At 31.5% G+C, this 26,612-nt stretch overlaps 1 protein-coding gene across 3 annotated transcripts in view; it reads left to right on the top strand.

Annotated features, from left to right (window-relative positions):
* Window positions 1–26,612, top strand: part of LOC145246062 (HBS1-like protein) — a 141,652-nt gene that overhangs the window by 32,315 nt on the left and 82,725 nt on the right. The window contains exon 6 of one of the 3 annotated variants that reach the window (XM_080107903.1): window positions 18,422–20,379. The exons of the other annotated variants lie outside the window; for them this stretch is intronic. Coding sequence (XP_079964029.1) covers window positions 18,422–20,379 — 1,958 coding nt within the window. The remainder of the gene's footprint in view (window positions 1–18,421; window positions 20,380–26,612) is intronic. 3 annotated transcript variants of the gene reach the window in all.

Raw genomic sequence — 26,612 nt, 5'->3', positions numbered from 1 at the left:
AAATTATTTCACTTGCGCATTGTTACCGTGCTTAAAAGTTGTTTGTGACGTATATTTTCATTCTATGGACATCCAGTGCAAATACAAACTCCACAATGTTATGGTATCATCTTTGTTCAAACTGAAATTGACTTATCTTAGTACTTGGGTTAATGGAGTTTCAAAATATAAGTTATGGAGGTATATCTCCAGAACTGTACGAATTTGATATATTTCCAATTTATGGGTGTCTGGCACGAATGCAGACTCTCATATTATTGTGCAATCTGTGTACCAAACAGATCCTGCACTCTGATCCGAGTCTGGAAGTCAAGAAAGTGGATTTTAGTTTAAATTTCATGTTTGACACAACAGCGACATCAGATGAAATTTTAAAGGGGAGGGTGAAAGGTGATAATGTACATACTAACATGAAATTGCATTATTGTATTATATACATATTAATAATACATAACCACTACAACGTTAGATTTGATGCAAGTTCAGAGTTCAACCTAATTTGAAAAAAGATGCGCAAACATCTTTATGATGTTTGTACCCTTTATGGAATGAAAATGTAATATCCAAAAATTATGTAAATTGATCAAGTGTACATATGTATGTATATTGTGGATTTTAGTAAATTATAGCCATTACCAGACTGATTTTGATCTTAGGTAGTTTAAATTGAGTTGTCTCCTTTTATTAAACATGGCAAATCAAGATAATGTTCTCGCTTCCTCATAAAAGTTGATTTTCTTAGTTAAAAAAATGCGTGATCAATTTGCATGCCTTTTTTTTTTTTTATTTCATTTTCATTTCGTGATGGGTACATAAATCAAAGATTTTTTATTTATTTTTTTTTTATCAGATTGAACTCTGGATTTGTAGCTTAGATTTTTTTTTTTTTTTTTTTTCTTCAGGAGGTCAAATCTGCCTCTCTCCTCTCTTTTTCCTTTTCCCCTTATTTAATCCAATTTCCAATGTGCATGGTTTAATTGAAATTATATTATCTAACCATCTTTTCCATTAACAAGCTGGTTTCATTGGAGAGTATATTGAATGGTTTTATTTTTGAATTAAAAAGTATCCATGTTTATGTAATAAAATATCTTTCTACCTTCTTTAATTCAACAATAAAACCATCATTTAAACTTTTTATTTATTAAAAAGCAAAATATCCTTTAATCGCAAAAAAAGTTAATGCTTGTGCAGTATAATTCCATTTCAAATAAATGCATTTTAAGTAAAACAATATTCTGTACTTACATGTCACAAAAAGATTATGAAAAAATGATAGTGGTAGATCTACTAGGAGTATTTTTCTTAAAAATAAAACAGGAGTGTTTCTGAATTTTTGAAATGAGGATTGTTTATTCGTATTTGGATTCATTGTACTACTGTTCTCATCTTGAGTGTCATTTTCACAATGTTTCAATCCATGTAACTTCCAACTTTTCCAAATCTATCTTGTCGAACTCTAGAATTTAGATGGAACCTTTTATTTACTTCATAGGGTTAGCATGCTCTTGTTCTGTCAGCCATGACTGGAGAGAGATCTTAAGTAATTTGCAATTGTATTTTTTGGTTATCTACACTGAGAATTCAATCTTCAAACAAGAGCATGCTACACTTGTGAAATAAAGGGTTCCGTTTGCAATTCCGTCCAAATTCCTAAGTAGGACAAGATACACTTGAAGACGGTCGAGGGTGTTATCGACCAAAGCGTTGTGAAAATGACACTCAAGATGAGAACAGTAGTCCGATAAATCCAAATAATAAAAAAACATAAGTGGTTTGTCATTTTTTTATTTTGAAATGGCGGGCTACAATTACTTTGGCAAAATTATAGACTGCAATACTTCCCCTGGATTTTAAGAAATCTTCAACATTATCTCACCTTTTCTGTCCTAAGTTAGTGGAGGAGAAATCTTTCATGATTGAGACAATTTTTATTTTTGTTCCTATTCAGAGTTCCCCTTTTTGGGGAGCTGGATTTTCTCCACATTAAAAAACCAACCTTCTGTCTAACTCTGCCCTCGTGGGGAGGCAAGTAAATAGGAACAATTACAATAAAACTGTAATTCAATAGATTTCATTTTTACATGTAATTATTTTTCTGTTCTATCAATTTTGTCATTTTTACTTATTTCAACATGATCTGCAAGTACGTAGTAGTGTTTTTACTTAAAATTAATTTTTTGAAATCAGATTCTACTGGACAAGCACCAAAATTTCTATAATCTTATTGATATCATCTATTTTAAATGATTCTTGTATAGGAACCTGCTTTCTATTTTATATTTTTTTGAAAATTGATTACTTTCAAATAATGAAATGCTTTTCTATGCCTTATTTTATTTTTGAATTGAAAATGTATTCTTTGTATTTACGTAGATAATCATAATCTAGTTAACGCTAACAAAGCAAAATATGTATAAAGATATTTATTGAATAAAGTCGATGCTAACAGTTAAACTACTGTGATTCTCGTACGTCATTAAATAGTTAATTTTTTTTGTGAGATAAACTTGTTATTGTTCCTTTTTTTTATGTCGGCTTTATTTCTACTCTCGATTTGGTTTGTTACATTTCTGCATGACAAGATGTTTTTTATTTGACACATGACAGTAATAATTTCTAACCTGTCAGTATTTGCTTCAGAAAATATGAAAATATTAAACTGTTTTTCCTTGTTATTAATAGTGACATATTTTTTTTTTTTTTTTTTTAATTAAAAATAAAGTAGCGTCTTTAGAATATGTACCTCTTATTTTAGTGGTGGGATGATTCCAATAGTTTTAATGATTGCGATACAATTAATGATTCTGTTCTAAATTCTTAATTTCGGTACAATTTCTGAGTCAGATTCTTTTCAAATCTTAAAATATTTAGCTGTAGAGTTTGTTTTGATTACTATTCATGTGGTGTGTGCATATATTTTTGCAAATGTAAAAATACACTTGGGAGATTTTTACTTTTGTTGATAGTTTAAAATCAATACTAATCACTTTTTTTATCATTAGTACAAGCCAAAAACAAATTGATTTTAAACAAAATCAAACAAACGAAAGAAAAAAAAAAAACAATTAAAAGAATTGTTTCTGCTATTAGAAAATAGGCACGATTGTTTTTTTTCTTTTTATTTCTTTTTTTCTTTTGGTTTTTTTCTTTTTTTTCGTCTTGTTTTTCCTATTTTGATACCCCAAAAAGCTTTTTTTGTCTTTTTCAATTAATTGTCCAAACCTATATAAATTGGGCTTTTCCTGATTATTATATTACTTAATATATAGTAGTAATTTCAAAAGTTAAAACCAAAACATTTAGTGCTCTAGAGATATTCATTACCGTCTGACCTAAGGACATATGCATATCAAAACTTATAAAATTAACGAAAATTAAGCATATAAATGCATATTTGTGCATGCATAAAGTCAACTTATGCCTACCAAGTTCCAATTTTTACAATTTTGAACATAGCAGCTCTTTTAGCAGTTGAAAGCCAAATTTAATTTGTTCCACAGGTCCGATTACCCAATATATCAAGTTTCAAGATTAAAGACTAAAAATTGGCAGTAATTAAGCAAAGACTGTTGTGCACACGCACAGACATGGTCACGTTTATATATCTAAATATAAAAGGAGTGCACACATAAATAAGCTCTCAAAATTAGGACAAACATTCAAACTGCAAATCTTTGATAATCACTGACAGTTGTATAATGACTCTTCAGTGTGGCTAGATGGAACATGTGTATCCATGTCATGATTCTAAACCTGAATGCCAAGTCATATCCAGATGTCATTAGCAATGCCAGGTATCTTTCCTCTGTACCACCATATATATATATATATTTCTCTTATGGGTTTATTTGGTTCTCTGATAAGTTGTTTGGCATACCATTCAACGAAACACGTGTAAGATGTACCATATATCAAATAAAATATGTGATTTAAATATACTTGTGGCATTTGAATTGCTTACAAATTACACACACATATAACAATAAAGAACTTGGCCTTTTGCTAGGAGCAAAATCTAATATCTGTTCTTGTACTACACTGTATCTTCCCGGTTCTGTCTTTATAGAAATCTTTCCAGACTGAGGCATCTCCCCCTCCGATAATTTAATGAGAACCATTATGTCAAAAAGTCAAGCCTAAATTTTACAACATCAGAAACATTAAATTTGGACTCTATAAGGGAGATGTGTACAGAACAAGAAACTTTGTTGGTTTGGTCACATTGAAAGAATGAAAATGTTTTGTGTTAGATAAAGCAGAGTTAAGGTAGCATGGAAAACCAAGGAAAACAGAAGTGATGAGGATGAATTTGGGAGGGAGGGATAAAGAAAGATATGGCCAGAGATAGGTTAACTTGGAAAAAAATGTCTGGAAGTTATCCAACATCATGTAAAACAGGCATTAAACCGAATATGATTTGTTTTTTGTTTTTTCTCTTGAGATTTTGTATAGCTGAAAATGATACAAATTTTAACAGAATTTGATATTAATTATATCAAATCTATTTCACATCAGTTCTTTTTTCAGTCATGATTCATAGCATAAGATTACCTCCCTTTTCTATATAAATCCTTTGAATAATTAAAAAAAAAAAATGAATTTCTAGAATGAGGCAGATACTGCAGGTTTTTAACTTATTACTTATTCTGGCCATATTTTCTATAGATTTTTGTTTCATCTTGTCATTTTCTACCATATTTATTCTCTTGGAAAACTATTTCTGCAGGCGTGTTGATCGGTGTTGGACCTGCACTACCAAGGGTAAAGTCTTAGCCTTTATTTGATTTTTATTATTTATTGTTTGTCATGTTTTAATGAGGGAAAGTATATCAAGATTGAGCATTTTTCAGAGGAGAGAAAAAAAATATTATCCTGTTTTTCTCCAGAATTGCTCTTTATAAAAAATGAATGTCTATATGATGTACTTACCCGTGACTAATCATAAGTATAATATTCTAAAAATCATGTAAATTCATCAAGTAGTTTTATTTTTAAATAAGAAAATTAAATTTTATGAGTATCCCAAAAGTGACTGTCTCGCCTGCCAGTTTGAAACAAAAAACAAGGCGGATAACTGAGCAATAATTCATGATTGATTTATGAATCCCCATTAATAGTTTAATTATGATTTTCTTTATAAAAATACATTTATTTGATCAATTTATATGATTTTTGGAATATGATATTTTCCTTTTGACACTGGTACGTACATCATATAGATTTTTTATTTTTGTTTTTTTAAATAATAGAGGGAATTCTGGATAAGAACCAAAAATCTTGTTTGCTTTTATTATAGGATCATTATGCCCAAGAAATTATTTTCAGGAACCATATTTTTTAGTAGATTTTAGATGATTTGGTGCTTCTCATTTTTATTGATTAAATAGAGACTAATATTGGCAGACATATTGAATTCAATGATTATTAGTTTTAACATTTATTTTCTTTGTCTATATTTTCAATTTCTTAAAAATAATGTAGCATTTCTTGAATAGATATTTTGTCAAAGTTTTAAGAAATATTTGCTGAATTTATGAATGCTATGTAAAAATAAAAGTGAAGTGATTGACCAAACTCAACAGCAACTCTAAGTTTAGGGGAGAATGCCACTCCTTTCCCAGAATTACTTCACTTACTCTTTGTCCTTCACAATATAATGCAGCAGAGTGTTTATCAAGAGGACATCAACTACTTTTCTTTTTTTTTTTTTTTTTTTTTTTGTTAATGATTTTACTTGAGATTGAACCCCAGTCTTCTAGCCCATTAGCAACCATTCTAACTATTATTCCAAATGAGCTGGTTATAATGCTATACACTCTTAGATAGATAATGAAAAATGGAAGTTAAAAAAAAAATTTACACTAACGAATCGCCATTTAGCAAGGCCAAAAGCTATCCAAGAATAGGATTAATGAGATTGTCAATTGGATGCTGACTGATACTAGGAGAGAACCAGAAACACTGGGTTCAATGGGCATAAATGGATTACTTAAGGGCAGCTTGAAAAGTTGTTAGCATTGAACTTGAAAGCAACTGTTGTAATGAGATGGAGAGCATCTCCACGTTACTGTGTTCCACAGAAAGTTCTTGACAAGAAAGCCTGTTGAAAGAACTTTAGATACACAAGGGCAGAAGGAAAATTCTTGGCAATGGTTGTAGCTGGATGAGTTTTTTTAGTTTTTTTTTTTTTTTAATGTTTTACAGGGTGCGCCAGCAAGTTATTGGAGCTCTGTCAAACACTTTTTTTAAAAAATAGCGATAGCATATAGAAAAACTAGCAATGTCTCTTCTGTAGAGAGAAGCAATTATCCTTCATTAATATGTAACTTGTTTATTTAAAAACATTTGAAATTTAATTTAAACTGATGGTGAATGAAATTTTAAAAGTTTTGCAAAATTCCCTCAAATATCATGGTAGAAACCACAAAGTAAGACAAAACCATTATTTTTACGTTATTTGTTTATAAGTTGTTTAAGACCATCTCTAATGTTTCTAACCCACCCTTTACTATATTAATAATAACAGAAAGATTGTAACACTGGTTAGGTTGTACAGTACACTATTACAGTTCAGTATTGTACATAAATACACCTGTAACACTAGTGAATTATGCAAGTTAGTTACTGTGGCAATACATGTACATTACATACATACAGTGTATCACAAAAGTGAATACACTCCTCACATTTCTTCAAATATTTAAGTATATCTCTTCGTGGGACAACACTGAAAAAATGATTTTTTGACTGACACAATAAAAAGTAGTCTGTCTGCAGCATTTATAACAGAATTAATTTATTTTCCCCTCAAAATGACTCAAAATATAGCCATTAAAATCTAAATCCCTGGCAACAAAAGTGAGTACACCCCTTATGAAAAGTTGTCAATGTTAACATGCAACATGTCAACTTTCAGTATTTTGTGTGGCCGCCATCATTATCCAAAACTTCCTTTACTCTCCTGGGCATGGAGTTTACCAGAGCTTCACATGTAACCACTGGAATATTCTTCCACTCTTCAATTACGACGTCGCGGAGCTGGCAGATATTTGATACTTTGCGCACCTCCACCTTCTGCTTGAGAATGCCGCAAAGATGTTCTATTGGGTTCAAGTCTGGAGACATGCTTGGTCAGTCCATCACCTTTACCCTCAGCCTCTTCAGTAAAACAGTGGTTGTCTTGAATGTGTGTTTTGGGTCATTGTCATGCTGGAACACTGCTCTGCGGCCCAGTTTCTAGGGGGAAATCATGCTCTGCTTCAGTATTTGACAGTACATGTTGGAGTTAATGTTTCCCTCAATGAAATGTAACTCTCCAATATCTGCAGCACTGATGCAGCCCCAGACCATGACATGCTTGACTGTAGGCATGACACACTTATCTTTGTACTTCTCACCTGGTTGCCGCCACACATGCTTAAGGCCATCAGAACCAAACAAATTAAATTTCATTTCAACAGACCATAGGACATGGTTCCAGTAATCTATGGGCTTTGTTGACATGTCTTCAGCGAACTGTTTGCGAGCTTTCTTTCAGAAGAGGCTTCCTCCTGGGGTGACAGCCATGCACACCAATTTCAGAAAAAAATCGATTTCTCAAAAGAAATTACAAATTAAACAAATAAATAATTAAAATAAAATAAAAAAAATAATTTAAGCAAGTAGAGAGAGAGCACCTTTACAATATGTACATACGCATGAAAAAAAAAAATTAAAGTTTTTATCTGAAACAAAAATTGTTTTTATGGATTCATGGTGGAAATCCATAATATTAATATATTGAAAAAACCCGTGAAGTAGCGAATCGATGATGATCGAACCGTGAAGTAGCGAGGGGATACTGTATATTATTTAAGTTTTATAAAGTAAAAATATATCTTTTTTTTTCAATTTGATTTTATTTCTTTGTATTTGTAAACAGTTTCGATACACATCAGTTATTGTTGTCATGGTTATATTAGCTATAGCAGGAGCCAAAATTGTTTTACCTGATAAATTATTTGCTGCTGTTTTTGGTTGTCAGCATCTATTGTGCTGTTTGCTTGTGATATACTTTCAATCATGCTGCGTGGAAAACTGGCCCGTTTTTCAGCTTTTAAGTATTTCTTACTGGGGTTTTCTAATCTTGGGAGGTTTACAATTTTGCATGATTTGGTCATTTATATACTAGCTGAAGTACACTCCATAATCACGTTGAGACACCAAAGTCAAGCATCGTTGAACCTGGTTAATACTAAAATGGGTGACCATTTGGGAGTACTAGGTGCTGTATGCACTCTTTGTTTATCACAGCATTGTTTCCAGTCCTCGAACTTCTCCTTTCCACAAGAATCAAGCAGTGCTGACTTAGGAGTTGTTAGGGGTTGTGTAACTCTTGCTTCACAATTCCGTACGGATCATCTATCATCCCTTAAGGATGATCAGATGGTCATTGCCATTCTACTGGATGCTAATCTTCATAATTAGCTGGAGTATCCATCTATGTTGGGTTTTTCAACTTTTAAAAAATTTTATAGCCAAGATTCAAAGTTAAGATCTATTAAATAATTATCATTCAATTGTTTTTTTTTTTTTTTAATTTATTATTAAAAAAACAAATTCAGTTTTATGATGACCAATATCGGCTAGAAAATAATTGGTATGTTATAGCTTAAAAAAATTGGTTTAGTGAGATTGGAACTGAAACCTAACACTCCAGACACTGATCAAACAAAAATATTTTGTCTTTTTAACTTAAATGAGTTCGGTGTAAAGATTTTTTTTTTTTTTACCTTTCTAAATAGATCTAAAATAATTTTGTTATCTAAAACAAATAAAGAAACAAATATAAAATTAAAAAAAAAAAACTGTATTAAAGAAAAAAAACAAATACTAGTAAACATTTACCAAATATTTTTTATTCATTTTTAATAAAAGAAATGAAAAGAAAAATGTTTTCTCTTCAAAGTAAGCAACATTTCAATTACAAATGATGATTTGACTGGATTAATATTAACAACTATTATAAGTTTGTTGTTCTTTATTTGGCTAAAAGGAACAGTAAAAATGTTGGAACATTTATTTTTAATGTTACTTTTAATTTTGAATAATGAGTATTAAAAAAGGTTCAAGAACATCTGATGTCAGATCAAAGGAGATTCCAAATTTTCATTTAACCGTTTAACTGTGATTTCGCGACATGCACATACAGATAGCTTTGTTATATATGTGTGTGTGTGTGATGCATGTGTTGTAGGAGATAAATAACGGAAACTAATCAATTACAGATCACTATGACTCATCATTTTGAATATTATTAGGTTTGTGCAAAAATAATGTTGTTTTTTGACGTTCAACTTCAAGTCAGAAAACATTATTTTTGCACTAACCTAATAAATCCCTCTGGTTTGAGTGGACACTTTTAAAAAAAAAATTTTATTGTTGAATTGTAAACTTTCAGAAACTCTTGCTGCCTTTAATCTAATATAAAATTATTAAAATAAAAATGTTGTTTTCAAAAGAATGACATTGAATTTGTTTAAAAATCCACTAAGAAAGTAGATAACACAAAGCAGAATTTTTTCAAAATAAATGATTTTTTAATCCAAATTTTCAGCTCCATGAGCCTTACTTAACATTTTTTTTTTTTTTTTTTTTTTGTGTCGAGATCTTACAGCATAGCTGAAGATCGCTGATTTCTTCAAATCTTGTTGAAACTGCTTTTTAATGTCTGATAGTTGTACCTATTTACTATGCCTCCCCACGGGACAGAGTTAGACACCAGGGTCGTTTTTTAACGTGGAGAAAAGGTACAAAAATAAAAATTGTCTCAGTCGTGAAGGATTTCTCCTCCACCGAAAGAGAACAAGAAAATGAAGTGCAGCATCTGAAGAACAGATACTACACTTTGATCTTGACCAAAAGGCCAAGTGAGATGCTCTGATATGCGTGTTCAAATATTGATATCCATTTTACTACAATAGAAATATCGGTATCACGGATTTTCAAATTTCTCATTATACCAATGCTGCTATTGTAGTAAAATTTATCTTGTATATAACTTGAACTAGCCTGGTTGCCTGGCGTTGCCCAGGTACTTAGAGGTGTGTGTTGAGCAAAAAAACAAAACAAAAAAAGTTGTAGTAGGGAGGGAGGCTCGAACCCATGATGCAAAGGCCAAGAAGAAAGTGGAGGTGTGTGTAAGGGGGTTGGTAGCAAAAAAAAGAGAAAATTGGAGTAGTTAGCAAGCTCGAACCCATAATGTGGCAGAGGAAAAGGAAGTCAAAGAAGAAAAATAAATGCTCTTATCGATGCACCTACCGTGGTTGTGACGTCACGGGTGGTCGAAACAACACCTTTATGCGATGTCGTTTACACAAGGTTGGAATGACTTGCAAAAAATGTCAGCGAAAACACCGACCCTTTTTGTAGAAAACTGCCCAGTTGAGGGTGAAGGAATTAATATTTTTGGCCAATTTTTTTATATTTGTCGTCCAGAGTTGAGCTTCAAAAGGATACTGATCTTGTGAAAATTCATTGCCTCTGTCAAAAGCTTTAGCCAGACATACATGCAAACATACATACATTTAAACAGACAGGTGAGATTTATATAATAGATGGCATCTGTATGCTGTTCTTCATCTTTTCTGTTTCTTATCTATTTCTTTAAAGTATTTACATCATTCACCCTTCATTTACCTGGTTTCCGTATTGCAACATCATGCATTGTGCACGATGACAATATACAAAGATCCACAAAGTTTTAGTAGTATATTGTCTTGAGTTATTTATTTATTTTTTCAAGGGACTTGCCACTTATCACGGACAGAAGGCCACTCTAGAATAAGAGTTAATGAATGAACGGTGGTCACTGAGTGATCGTTAGTTGTGGAAATTGGGTAGAATTTGATTAAGTGGACAGTTCGACAAGAACTTGTTTACATGGGACTTAAAGATAACTGTTGTAGCTAGCCGGAAAGCAGATCAGCTGAACAGTTCCACAGGTGAACAGTTCTAGGAGAGTAGCTTTGTTCATTGTGTTTATATATTTAGGCACAGAGTGGGGAAATTGTTGATAGTGGTTGTAGCTAGACAAGTGCTTTTTATTAAAGTTTGGCGGGAGGGAGGGGCATAGATTGAAGCTCAGATGAGTACTTGCCATGTTTTTTTGTTTTTTATTATTATTGATTTAGTCTTTTAGTCACCAGATTATTCAAAAGCTAACACAATTATGTTGTCATTTTTGTTTTTTTTTTGTTTTTAAACTTTTAGAAATAATGAGGAGCATGATTATTTTTAATTTCTAGAATTTTTTTTTTTTTTTTTGCAAGTAATCTTTTATTCACTTATTGTTATATAGTGAAATGTGTTATATTGTCAGTAACTTGGTACAACAATACTAAATGAGAATTGGTTAGTTAGAAACAAATTGATTGCCACATCTGGGCAGGAGCTGCTAGAAAGGACTTGTCCTGCCTTGATAGAGTTCAAAATAGACTTCGTAACCTCGTAGGAGATGTCCTTTTCTCTTCCCTGCAACCTCTATCTCACAGAAGAGATGTTGCGAGTTTGTCTCTGATGTATCATTATTTTCATGGAAAGTGTTCAACTGAGCTTCAGTCTATGGTCCCCCCTCGCCAAACTTTCACAAGAAACACTCGTCTAGCTGAAAACACTATCAATAATTCCCCCCACTCTTTATCTGTGCCTAAACCTAAACGTAGATTCCATGAACAGAGCTTCTTTCTTAGAACTGCACGCCTGTGGAATTGTCTTCCGTTTTCCTGCTTTCCAGCTGACTACAATATGGTTGTCTTCAAGTCTAACGTAAATAAGTTCTTGATGAGTTATCAAATTTACCGAATTTTCATTACTAATGATTACTATATTGTCCAATTTCTACTATACACTCTTTAACCCTTATCCTTGAGTGGCCTCTTGGCTTTGATAATGTGGTGATGCCTGTGGAAAAAAAAAAAACAAATTGTGATTTACTGATTTGAAAGCTCTTTGGGCCAAACTGCTAGTATTTTTATTTGATGTTAGAATTTTACACTCACCAGCAAAGGGGCGGGTAATGATGTAGAGGATGTTCTCGCGAACATATAGTACACTACTCAAATAAGGAGGTACTGCCTTGTAGCACGGTATTGTGTCAACAGAACAGATTTAACTGGGAGGATCTCTCCCTTAAAAGGGGAAGGTAATGATTGTCATGACAACAGATTCATTTTTCAAAGGAGGATATAATGTAATACATGGGAGTATTACCCTCACCCCTGGTTATTTTTTTTATTTTTTATTTTTTTTAATTACATTTTCACCCCAAACAAGGCACATTGCCAGTTTGATGTAGGGGGCTACTATCAGGGACCTAAGCTACAGGGGTACTATGTAGGGAGGTGAGCAGCAAGATGTCTGTTCACGTTACACTTGAACTTCTGCATGTCAGTACAGTTGGGGAAGCAGGGACCTGGAATGGAATTCAAAAGTCTAGCAGTTCTGGGGAAGAAACTACTGGAGTAGAAAGCTCTCTTACATCTAGGGATCTCTACTGTGTAGGAGTGGGATTTAGTTGCTTGTCGGGTTTGTTGGAGGTATTTATGTCGAGGGGGTACAAGTGCTTGCAGTTCATCGGAGCAGTCACAATTAAAATACTTGTAGAACAGGCAGAGGGATGCAACATTTCGTCGATGGGACAGAGGTTTAAGCTTAGATGACAGTTCAAGACCTATCAGGTTGGCGACTCTCTTTTGAACCTTGTCTAGGAGCGAGAAACTAGTAGCAAATGCACCAGCCCAAATATGACAACAATACGGTTATGGTAAAAATTAGAAATAAATAATTAAAAAATTCATCATCTTGAAGCCAGCACGTACCAAATTTGTGCATGATCAGAAGGTAAAAATTGTTTTCATTCAATTGTATGAAAAATAACATTGAAATTAGGTTAAAAAGTTGGGCAGTTTTTTTTGTTTTTTTTTTTTATTATATTGAAGGTTCAAAAGGAAGAAATTTTCACACTTTTTAAAAAAAAAAAAAACTTTTCTATTTTGTTATCCATGCCCTGAGCTGGGCTAACTTTGCTAGTATTAAAATAAGGCAATTATTTTTAATGTTTTAAAATAGAAAAAAAAATCTTTGTGAATGTGCTTTTTGTTGCAGACACACACACACCCTCCTCTACTTTTGCTAAAATAGAAATTTGTGTTGGATGAATTGTTTACAATAGTTTCAGCATTTAAATATCAGACTAAACTAAATAATTGCTGGTAAAAATTTTGTTTCTAATGTTAATTATAATGATAAAACAAAAAAATATTAAAGCAATTTGTAAAATGAGATTTTGATTGAACTTTAATGCCATTCAAAGTAATTATGTTATTTTGAAACCTTTGTGAAATATCATTTGTCCATGGATGCAAGTATTGTTTCCACATCTGGACTGGTGCACTAACCTCTTCCTCTTGAACAGAGTACACATAAAGAATTACTTACCTAACAGGTTCCACACTGTCTGTCAAGTTTCAGCCTCTGTCACATCATTTCAGATTACTCTAATATACTCTACTTGCATTTGATATAAAAAATAATGGAAAACTTATTTTGTGTTTACTCAAAAGTCATGTAAATTCTGTTTAGTCATGTCAGATGAGTTATACGTTTGTAGACTTTGTCCACCTCCTGCATTTTCATGTCTTATTGAATTTCATGTAAAATATAAACAAGGTGTGATCCATTCTTATGATGTGTCTCTTCAAGCTGAACATTTATTAACAGAAAAATGATCGCAAACAGCCTCATAAGTCTGGCTTGCTTGATTTTGTCGTTTAATCCTCACATTCCATGTGTGATGTTTCTGACAAAGGGGGAAGAAATGCTGTTTTCTAGGTTGGAATCTGTCTAACACTTATCATTGATTAGTTTTTGACATTGATTAGTATTTTTTTAGCTCCTTACATAGTGGCTTCATATCTTGCCTGGAATGCTATGGATTTCTATTATGGCTGATATTTAGATTAAGATCTCTTTTACATTGTTCTCGATGGAATAGTTCGCTTGTCTGTTAATTGCTCATAAACAATATGTTCTGTTAATATAGCAAATTGATTCTAAGTCTTTGTTTGAATAATTTAAGTTTCTATTAATAATACAAATACTAATTTCTTTGTCGTTTATCCCCAATTCGAGTTGAATAGTATGAAAATTTTAGTTTTGTTATCTGTTTTGATACTGTGGTTTCATTTTTTTTCTTTTTTTTTTTTCTTCATTTTCAAGAATTTTGTCTTAAGAAATCATTTATTCTAATATGTGATGATTATTTGGAGAAATTGAATGAAAAATGAGTTAAATCCAATTTGTTTAAATGGAGACCTTAAATTATAAAAGGACGAATATATGCATAAAAGATTATTTCAATTAAAATCAGGAAGAAATTATGGTAATATCATATTGTGTAAAAAAAATTATTTTGGGTAGTAGTCAAATGTCGTAATGCAACACTTTTTTTTATAGTGATGGCAGCATAATTTTGAAAATGGCGTTTATCGCATTTTTCATTCAAACTCTCCATCATTCATCATCACATTGAATTATATCACCATTGCATTTCATTGTATCACTATTTAGGTGTTTGTCGATTTGTGATTTGATTATTCTTTTATTTAAGGGGTTAAAGTATAACCTATAATTTTTTATCTAATTTTCAACACTTTTCAAAACAGTGACCATGATGACAGATTGCAAATATTTCATGCAAAAAATTTCATGAGTAATCTTATTTGGATTAGTCAGGAGATTGTTCTCAAGTTCAGTGTTAATCACACAACGTTTTGGTCGATGTAACCTCCGACCTTCTTCAGGTATATCTTGTTGAACTTGGGAATCTGCACAGTATTATTATTTAGTCCATGGGGGTAGCATGTTCCTGTTCAGTCAGCCATAACTGAGTAAAAGTCTTAAGTAATGAATTCACAATTGTATTTTTAGGATCACCTGCACTTCCAACCCCCAGGAGACTGTCACAACTTTACGGCTGAATTTTACCAATTGTATGAGTAATCTTCAGTCTGTTAAAATTCTTTAACTTTCATATTTTGGCATTGGAGGTGGAGTGGGGGTGTCTAAACAGTCAAAAGCAATGCAAACAATTGAGAAGTTTAGACTTTGAAGTAGATTAACTATACACTTTTTTTTTTCCGTCCTCATGAAATAATTGTTTTTTATCATTTAATTAATTATGGTGTAATTTACTTTTAAATTGAAATTTAAAAAAATAATAAAATAAAGTAAGATTTTTAAACAATTTTTTTAAAAATCAATTAAATGAAACAATACATAAAAAAATTCTTTGCAGTTTTCAGTTACATTGTAAATAAGTGCAACGTTTTATTTTAATTATTTTGCTTTTAATTTTCAAGTTTATTTTAAAATAGCAAACAAAAACAATTATTTTCCATTTCGAGGAAACAGTCTATTTAAATATATTTATGCTCATGTCATCTCATTATAGTAAAACTAGATGTGAGGTTAGTTTAACATGGGAGAATCAAGCTCTACTGAAAGATGGATGTCAAATTTTCCATGATCGGGCAGACCTGTTGGCATTCCCCAGTAGCTGACCACTAGATGACTCTCAAAATCAGTGAAATAAATACATTTCCTTCAGATATATCATGTCATATATATAAAAGCGAAAATTTGTGCGTGTGCGTTTTTGTGTATGTCCGCAAAAGGGTTTTTTCATCGGCCTTCTCGGTTGGCTCGCTCCTTAAAACTTTTTATATCACGTTCTAATGATAATATCTACGACTTAACAATGGGGGTCGCCTGTCTATTTAATTTGCCTGACTTTGAAAAGCTAAATATTCCACATTTTTCAATTGGTGCATGGCGATTCGGCTTTTTCGTATAAAAAAAGCGAAACTAACCAAAAAAAACTGGCCCGCAGTAAATAAAATACTGCCCCGCAGTGAAAGTTGACCTCATTAAGTATTCAAGTATGGGCACCTGCCGTTACTACTTCTTGCTGGCCCAGTCGGGTTAGCGTCGCACGTTTTTTTTTTTTTTTTTTTTTTTTCACACTTTATTTTCCAACTTCGCCTCAAGGCTTCGGGTTCGATCCTTCCTACTTACCTACGAAAACGTTTTTTTTTTTTTTTTACTCCCCTCCCCCCGAACAAACACCCGGGCAAGAAGTGTTAGCTTGTTCTTTTGTTTTGATATACCCAAAACCACACCTCAAAGCACCCGGTCAACGCCGGGTACCCCCGCTAGTCTATAATATAAATCTCACCTGTCTGTTTAAATGTATGTATGTATGTCTCGCAAAAACTTTTGACAGAGGCGACGGATTTTTACAAGATTGGTATAATTTTGAAGCGCGACCCTTCGGACAACAAATATCTAAAAAATTGGCCAAAAACATTAATTCCTTCATCCTCAACTGGGCACTTTTCTACAGCAAGGGGTCGCTTTTTTCGCCGATATTTTCGAAAGTCATTTCATATATTAGCTGAAACATGTATGCACATATGTAGCCAACAATGTATAAATAAAGGAATATATATGATGATGCAACTCTACTTGTTATTAAGGACTATTTTATAAGCATTGGATTTTCATTGAATTGATATCTGAGTACCATCTATAATATATTTCTCTTAGTCTGCCTGTCTGAAACTACTAGCCCCGATGAAGGTGAAATTTTGCATGAACCTTTGTTATGATAAGATGCTGTGAACAAAGTATTATGTTATCTGATCAGTGCAGAGTTTAAGGATTCACGGGGATTATTTCTTAATGCAAAAATGAGCATTCATCTTCTATTTTGTCTACCATTTGACCTGCTGCCCCCTGTCGCTACTTTATATCACTCCGCATTGGGAACAATTCTGTTTTACAAATTGGGCTTATCATGATATGCACTAAATGTGACACGTCAAAATTCACATTAGCTAACTTAACCACTATTGATATAATATCCCTAATATTTTACACTCCAACTCCTTATTTTAAAGTTTTCTAGTATTAAGACTATTGATTCTTTAGAGATGAAAAAAAATATCTTACTGGCACCAAGGTCCTGGATATGACCTTAAACTATATCCGATGGTGAGGCCCCAGCTTGCGGGCTCTGGGGAATGTGGAGCCACCCTTTAATTGCCATTGCTCCCAGGTCCACTCTGACCCGGAGTGGTAGTACCTGTTAGGGTCCCAACTATGGGTTAAATAGAAACTGATTTGCAAAAAGCAAATATATTCTATTCAAAAAATTTTCTTCAAAATCACCAGATTCGGCATTAAATAACCTGAAAAGGGTTGATATGCTGTAAAACAAACAAAGAACCAACCAACCAACCAACTCTGTTACAGATCCAACTCTGGATATAAATTTCTAATTCCAATCCTGGATTGCATTACGCATGAAATGCACTTGAGAGATAATCACAATAAATAATATTCATTTGTTGCGATTTTTATGATTTTTTGCTCTTTTTTTTTTTTTTTTAAATTAGTATTTTGAAATATTGAAACATCCAACAAAACAAAAGTTTAAATATACTTATTTTGATTAGTTATATACCACAATTTGTCTATATCTTTAGTTCATGAATATGCATTCTCAGAAACGATGACTTTTTGAATACTTGTTTATGCTTGTCCAGAATCCCCTTCCCACCTAAAAAATCCATAAATGTACGTATCCATGATGGAAAGAAAATATTGTACACTAAAAATCACATATATTGATAAAATAGTTTTAGTGTTAAGAAAATTTTTTTTTTTTTTTTAGCAAAAAGATGAGTGACAGTCTCACGACACATCTTGAAAACAGTTTGAAGGAACAAAGGAGATAATTCATACTTACAAAAGTTTAGAAAGCTATTCTTAACTTGGAAGGATGGGATGCATTGGAAAAATTCGGATTCACTTAATGATTTTCTTCATGAAAATAAAACTACTTGATCAATTTACATTATTTTTGATGTACAATATTTTCTTTTCATCAAGGGTACATACATCATTCAGAGTTTTTTTTTTTTTTTTTCAGGGAGGGGGATTCTGTTCTAGCAATTGTTTTTTTTTGTTTTTTTTTTTTTTCTTCTACAGATGTCCTATTGTGCAAATATTTTGTTTCCATAAGATCAACTCCCATCTCTTTCATCCTCCTCCCCCATCATCTTAAGAGGGTGCCATTTCAGTTTGTAAACATGTATTCGTGTCTTGGCACCCACCCCCGCACCCCTTTAATTAATAGTATGCTAACAAAGAGCCTTTTTGTTTTACTTCCTTTCTTTCATATTGTCTTCATCTTCTCCTCCACAAATTCCTGCTGAACCAAAATCGGAAATCTCTCTCCTATGAACACACACCTGTCGTCTGCCGCGGCCAATCTTATCGTTGCCTACATATTAATTTTTGGCTTTCGTAAGGTAAGAATTCTCTTCAGAATTATATGCTCAGTCTGTTATTCCCGTGTCAGAATGTCTTGTTTGTGACTACGATGACGACAACGATGATGATGATGACAATAGAATTATTCCAGAATATACCTTAGTTAGGACGATGCCACATTATAAATTCCGCCAAAAATATAACAGTGTTGGGGAAGAAGAGGGTTCTTCGTACAGTAGCGTCAACTCTGGGGATGCTGAAGACCAACAAGGTTTTCTTTCTGAACAAAATGGGGACTCTCTCAGCCATAACCGAATAGTCCCACCTTTAGAATCTGGAAGCATTTCCAGTCAAAACGTTGCTCCATCCATTGAAAGCAGCGATGATGATGATTTAGAAGTTGATGGTGAAGTCCAATCTGTTGATGATAGTGATTTTGTTAGAAAAATGCTGATCAGTGACGAAATACAAACAATACATCCTTCAAAATATATTAACACGTTCTGTGAAAATAATGCTTCATCCGCTGAAAGCAGTGATGAGGATGATGATTTAGAAGTTGATGGTGCTGATTATATGAGAATCAAAAAAATTCCAAGCTCTTTTGGTAGTGCTGAAAGTAGTAACATGCTTTGTAAAACTGAAAAGCATTTTGAATCGTCAAATATGCCGACCAATAATTCCGGGGAGATATTGGCAAATAAACGCTGTAACGATAAGGCATTGGAATCATTTAGGACCACTTCTACTTGTAGCAAGGTGCCATCGCAGAAATCAGACAAGCAGGATCTCTTGAAACTGTTTGAAATGGCTAATCTAAATAAACAAAAGATGGAAGAGTCGGCCAGTTTAATGTCAGATAATAAGAAGGGTTTCTCTGCTGTTTCTAAACCATCCCTTTCCGAGGAAATCTCTCGTAGTAGTCCGTTAATACAAAACGAAACGAACTTGAAATCTATTTATGATAAAAGGTTATCTTCGTCGAAAGAAAACTCACGTAAAATAGAAATCTTTCAGCAAAAAGACAATAATAGCTGTAGTAGTAGTGGTGGTGGTAGTAGTAGTAGTAGTAATAATAATGATGATTGTGACCGTTCACCCGTTACAAATAAATGTAAAGAATGTTCTGCGAATCAGGTTGATTCCAAAAAGGGTCCCAACAAAATGAGTTTAGCCGATCTTACACGGCAGCGGTTTGGATCAACTGCAAAAGAACTGGTTCCAAAAAGTAGCAGTTTTATCGCCCCGTCTATCAACTCTTCCTGTCCAAATAAAAAGAATAGCTCTCTTTCGGCTCGGCCGCTAATGACAGGTTCTAGCAATAGTCAACCTTTAATTGATCTCACAAATCGTGGTTCCCACGGACAAAGTTCAAATTCTTCTGACGGCAAACTGTTCAGTTTCCAATCTCCAAATTCTGAAAAGGAATCATTTAAAGGGAAGGACAACGGTAAAAAGTCTGTGACTTCATTAGCTGACCTCCTGAAACAAAGATCAATGACTGACGTCTCATTGCCTCCATTTCAAAGCCGTAAGGAGTTCTCTTTAGCGGAGATTTTCAAAAAAGAAGATGGAGATACTTGTCTGCAAAAAACCAGCAAAAAATCGATCGACAAAGAGCCACCAACTCATCTAAAAGAAAGCGAACCTTCCTTTTCTAAAATTCATTTTGATGTTCAGAAAATTGATTCGTTTCCGAGAGAAATTTCCACAAACAGTGATGATAAAAATGAATTGACAGTTTCCCATAGTGGTTCCAAGAAAGATTGTGAACTGATGTCGTTAGGTGAACTTTTTAGTCAAGTGAATGATGGAAAAGTTAGCGTTAATTCTGACACTACAAGCAATTTAGAAGATTTGTGGCAAGGGCCATCGAGTACACCTCTAGTTGAGCCATCGCACCAACAGGAAAGTACAGAGCTAGATAAAAACCTGGAAAATACATCGGAGATAAAATTCTTACTGCCGTCATTCGTTGGCATTAGTAGTGAATATCAGAAGGTAAAAACCATTTATGAGTCCCCAGCATCCATGTTTGGCACTGTGGTTTCGTACCATCCCAAAACTGTAAAGTATACTGAAACGATACCAAGTCCAAGACGAAAAACTAGATATCACAAATTTTCTTACAAAAGTCAAATGTCGGGTATCGATTTAAATCGGGAGACCCAACTGGTTCCGATAATTCCTTTTGATTTTTCCACCCCGTCTCCAGATGATATTAAGAAACATCAAAGCCAAGCCTTTTGTCATGAAAACATTGAACCACAACGAGTTTAAAAAGAAAAAGTTTGAGTTAGGGAGAAAGTGCTTTAGTCCTTATTTGCTTTAATATTTTTTTTTTTTTTAAGGGGGAAAATAATTTGAAGTTTTCAATATTTCCCTTTTTAATTTCATTTTGTAGATACCTCATTTCAAATTGCCACGGGTTATAAAAAATTTGGTTGCTTATTTCAGATAGCTATCCTCGCCAAATACAGTCAGTAAGATTCTTATTGCTTTTTATGCAAATATTTTTTTTTGTGTAAAACTGATATTTAAGGTTTTAATGAAAATAAACAAGTAGTTTATTTTATGATTTTCAAATTTTCATAGATTGTAATTGGAACTGATGAACTGCCATCTTGAAGACCAAACCATGATTTTAGCAATTTTGTCTTGGAAATTGCTACTTAAATTTTACCTTTTGATTATATAAACATTTAAAATAAGTTATTTATGAAGTCCGGCTACACAAATAAAAACATTTGGAAATCTTATAAAATAGTTCTTGTCTAGAATTTCTCCTATGTTAAAAACAACAAAAATAAAGAAAACTATATATTGTGACATACATACTCGTGACGAAAAAATATATCAAAAAACATCATGTAGATTACTTAAGTAGTTTTTTTTTGTTTTTTAAGAAAATCAAATTTTATGAGTAACAGAAGAGTAGCTGTTATATCTGTCATTTTGAAAGCAATCTGAAAGGGGAGATAACTCAATTAAAACTTAAAATATATTTTACAAACTTTTATTAATCGCTTAAAAATTATTTTCTTATTCAAAAATAAAACTACTTGATCAATTTACATGACTTTTGGAATATAATATTTTCATTTCGTCATGTGGATTTTTCTGTATTTTTGTTTTTTTAATATAGGAGGAATTCTAGGTGAGAACCAATAAAACTATTTGTTTTCATTTAAACTTGAAATCTTACTTTTCTACGCAATTTTATAAGAGTCCAGAATAGTTAACAATTCATAGTTCATAAACAAACAAATAAAAAGCATACACCTAATCTATATCCAGTGCATAAGAATTAAATTCTCTACTTAATTAGGCAAGTATTAACCTTTTATAACACTTTTTATGTCGCAGTTCTATAAAATGTCTTCTCAGCTTTTAATGATGACCACAACATTCCTACACGTTTTTGTAGCCGTTAAATGTTGAGTGTAGAAAAGGCAAGAGAAACAAAGTGTTAAAACTTAACTAATTTAATTTTAATGTATTTAATATAAATTGTTTTTTTTTGGGGGGGGGGGTATTAGCTATTAAGTGTCTACCAACACTTCTGCATAACATCAAATGAGAATTATTGTTACTATACTGTTACAGAGGATCGTTATCTGGAGAAAGTCCAAAATTAGTTTCTATCATTTTTACACATTCATTATAAATTTTTAGAATTAAGTATCAAATGATATAGATGACTGGCATTTAGTTTGATAAGATATATTCATTCTTCTGTGTTTTTTTTTTTTTTTTTTAGAACGCCCTCTCATATTAAAAAAAAAAAAAAGGAGATAAAGAAAAAGCTGTATGATGTACATACCTGTGACAAAACGAAGATATCATATTCCAAAAAATATGTAAATTAATCAAGGAGTTTTATTTTTGAATAAGAACATTTTATGAGTAACGAGCAGTTCTTGTCCTCCATTTTGAAAACAAAGGGTGATAGCTGAACATAATTGAAACTTGTTGTAATGCCTACAAATTCCCATTGATCATTTAAAAACAATTTTCTTTATAAAAATAAAACTACTTGATTAATTTATGTAATTTTTGGAATATATTTTTGTTTCATCACGGGTACATATATCATACAGAATTTTCTTAATTTTTGTCTTTTGAGGAAGAATTCTAGACAACTCATAATTTTAATGCTGTTTTGTTTCTTTTGATGATCTAAATTTTTTTTTTTTTTTTTTTTTTTTTTTCAACTTTTGCTAGTTGCTAAGATCTTATCATTCATATTATTTTATTCTTAAAAAGATTGATTAGTCGCATTCTGATTATTTTCTTATTTTAGTTGAGGAACTGATTTGTAATATATTTTATTATTATTTCCAAATTTGTAAATGGGTTTGCAAACTTAAATTGTACATTTTGTTGTTGAACTATGTATTTCATAAACAAATGAAACTCTTGCCTTCCATCAATCAAAATTTATAATGAAAATATATTTAACTCATTTTGAACTATTATTTTAATCTGACTTCTTTCATTGAATTCGTTTATCATTGATTTAGGAACTGGTTTTGTTATCAATCAAATATAGTTTTATCAAACACAGTACATATATATAAAGATGAAAAAATGAAATTTGTGTAATAATTTATTTAAAATATTTACATCAAAGATTTGTATATATATTTTTTTTTTTTCACATATTAATTTGATTCATTAATCATAGGATTCCATATTTACAGTTTCCTGTGATGGCAGCAATAATTGATTGTTTTTTTTTGTTTTTTTCTTCCAATTTGGAGAAGGATCATTAATATGACAGACATTGCTCAAATAATCAAAATCATCCTTTGTATCATTAAGAATATAAGGAAAAAAGAGTTTTTATTTAGAGTTCAATTTAATTAAAAAGGTAAAAAATATAGAAAAAGTCTTTGATGTACGTCCTCTGTCACAGAACAGATGTCATTCATATTCCAAAAATCATGTAAATTGATCAAGTAGTTTTATTTTTAACAAAGAAAAGTAAAATTTATTAGCAAAAAAAGGGACTCTCATATTGAAAAAAAACCCAAGGCAGATGTCCACAATAATTCTATAATAATTTGTGAAATCAGCCTTGTAATGCTAACGATTTCACATTAATTGCTTTAAATCGTTTTATAATGACTTTCTTTATAAAAATTTACTCCATCAATTTACATAATTTTTTAAATGTGAAATTTCCTTTCATAACTGGTATATACATCATAAAGGTTGTTCTGTAGTTTTTTTTAATTAGGTTGAATTCTAAATAAAAACCAGGAAATGATATACATTGTTTCCATAATCTTTGGTCTGTATAAAGTGTTTTCTTTTTTAGTTTTTTTTTTTTTTTATTGCTTTCATGGTTTCACTTTTTCATCATTTTAGCCATATTTTATGTGCGACCATTTTTTTCCACTGTTATAAGGCAGCATTCAGAAACAAATGATTTTTTTTCATCCTCCGTGAAGTTCTGAGTAAAATTATACCCCCCCCCCTTTTTTTCTTCTTTTCTTCTTATAAATACTATTTGGGAAATTATGTTAAAATCATCCAATTGTGATGATATTAATATAATGCTTTCTCCTATTTTAGACAGAAATATATTTTTGTTGAAATTATCCAATTTTGTAAAAATTTATTTTCAATTCTGTAATTCGGTATTTTCAAAAAATGTACGATCAAATATTTAATGTAAAAATTAGATGATACTAATAGTGTTATGAAAAAAAAAATGTTGGCACAAGTCTGTGACCCCCCCCTCCCGCCTCCCTCAGCACCAAAACATGAAAGAACAAAAATAAAGCAAGATTTGTATGGTGCATATACTTTTGATGGAAAGAAAATATCATACACCGAAAATCACATAAATTGAAAAGTAGTTAAGATGTAGTCAAGTTTTAAAAAAGAGAAATGGAATTTTATGGCTACCTGATCAATTTATATGATTTTTGGAATACAGTATTTTCTTTTTGTACATATATGATACTGATTTAAAATTTTTGTTGATATAGGCAGAATTCTGGACAAGCGTCAATTTTTCTTTAATTTATTTTATTTTTTTGGAGTGGGGTGGGGACATATGGACTAGTATGAAAATGATCAAATTTTCAATCTGTTTGTAAAGATTTGGAACATAAATCAGTTGCGTTTTAAATATATTCTAGAATACTTAATGATTTTTTCATCATAATGCTGACCTTCAAAAGTTGGTTTTTAAAGAAGTTTTAATGCAATTTATGATTTTCCTCTTTTTTTGAAATTTTTTTTTAATAAATTTTTTTTGTCTTGCAAAGCTACTATTTTTGGCAATTTGAACTTAAAAACAAATAATATTTAACTGATTTTTCTTTTTCTTTTTTTTTTTAAATCAAACATGCTATGGTTTTGGGAATTTTTTTTTTATAGAGTTATGCTAATTCTTTTGAATTTATCACTTTGATAGAAACAGCAAAACAAGTGTCATTACGTTTCTGAATTTTTGAGATGAGGATTGGTTATTTATTTATCTTTGGATTCTTCGTACTATTGTTCTCATCTTGAGTGTTATTTTCACGTTTTAGTCGATCTAACCTCCAACCTTTTTCAGGTGTATCTTGTTGAACTCTGGAATGTTTCTGTCTGTCAGACTTGGACTTGTCGGAAAAAACTTCAAAGAATATGTAATCTCTATGACATCAGGACAGTATTCAGAAGCGATTCGACTCTCTGGAAACAGCTTGTGAGAGTCAAGCCCCCTACAGAAAAAAATCATGACTAAGAATTGTGTATATGAGATCCCATGTAAATATGGAAAACTCTACAAAGGTGAAACATGTTGTCAAATAAAAGTATGTGGGGAGATAACCAATTACTAAGTAAACCTGGTATAGAATTTAACCTGATATAGGAATCGTTAATTATAAATAATAGATAATATATACAGTTATAAGTAAACAATATATATATATATATATATATATATAATATTTAAAAAATAGGATTGAGGCTCTCAAAATTTGTCCTAGAACTGTCCGCAAGGACCCGTGGTGCATTGGTTAAAATACTTGAGAAAATCAGTTGTAAAAGTGACCGTTTCCTGAAGGTTGGAGGTTCAATTTTCGGTGTGGGTGACAAAAAAATGTAATAGCCATATACTTAAGACCCATATCTAGTCATGGCTACAGTATGAGAGCATGCTACCCCCGTGAAGTAAATAAAGGATTCCATTTGAAACTGTCCAAATTCTTGAGTTCAGTAGAAACATTCTAGAGTTCAATAAGATCAGAGGTGACATCGACTGAAACGTTGTAAAAATAGAACTCAAGATGAGAACCGTAATCCGAAGAATCCAAATAATACAAGAGTGTGATTTAAAAGTATAACGAAACATGTATATTTAAAAGCAAAACATTATATTTTGTTATTTAAATATTTGTTAAAAAGATTTTTTGGTACTTCTACAGTTTAATCAAGACATTAAAAAATGAAAATATCGAAAAAAATGTTTTTATTGTACTTATCTGTTATGGAATGAAGTTCTCCGAAAAAACAATTTGTTATGATACCAAGCAAAAGGTTTGATTTTTAGGAAGAAAAGCTAGTATTAAAGATGGGGAGGGAGTGTCGGTGCTTTAAACTTGAGTTATCTCCCCGTGGCATGAAAAACTTCAAAGATGGCTACCTTCAAGCACGGTTATAAAAACATGTTTTTCCTCTGTAGAAAAAAAACTACTTGATCAAATTAAGGGAAATTTTTTTTCGGGGATCTTCAGTCCAAAACAGATACATACAATATAACCTTTTTTTCAATATTTTCATTTTTTTAATGTCTTGATTAAACTGTACAAATGCTGATTTTTTTTTTTTTAAATACATAAAAAATTTATATAGTTGATTTAATTAAATTTCATAGTTGAAGTAGAATTTAAAATTATTAGATTTTTAGGATCTGAAGCATAAAAACATTCATTTTTTTTCAAAGGAACTGATTAGTGATGAAAATCATAATCTTAAAAAAAGTTTTCTTTTTTTCTCTTTTTTTTTTTATTTTAATTTCATCTGATGTCGCTGTTGTGTCTAACATGAAATTAAGTAAAATACATTTTATTGGCTTTCAGGCTAGGAGCAAAGGGTGATATCTGTCCTGTACAAAAATGCTACAATAAATAGAAATATGCCACAAACTCCTCCAATAGTTTTGTAGATAAACCCTGTTTGCTACATACACAACTATCTAAACCAACATAGATAAGTATGCATCGATTTTA

Source organism: Euprymna scolopes, chromosome 23 (genome assembly GCF_053919585.1).
Source record: "Euprymna scolopes isolate OS-2025 chromosome 23, ASM5391958v1, whole genome shotgun sequence".
In the NCBI taxonomy this organism is placed as follows: Eukaryota; Metazoa; Mollusca; class Cephalopoda; order Sepiida; family Sepiolidae; genus Euprymna; species Euprymna scolopes.
Note: the sequence above shows the minus strand (reverse complement) of the source record. Positions and strands in the feature narration are given on the sequence as shown.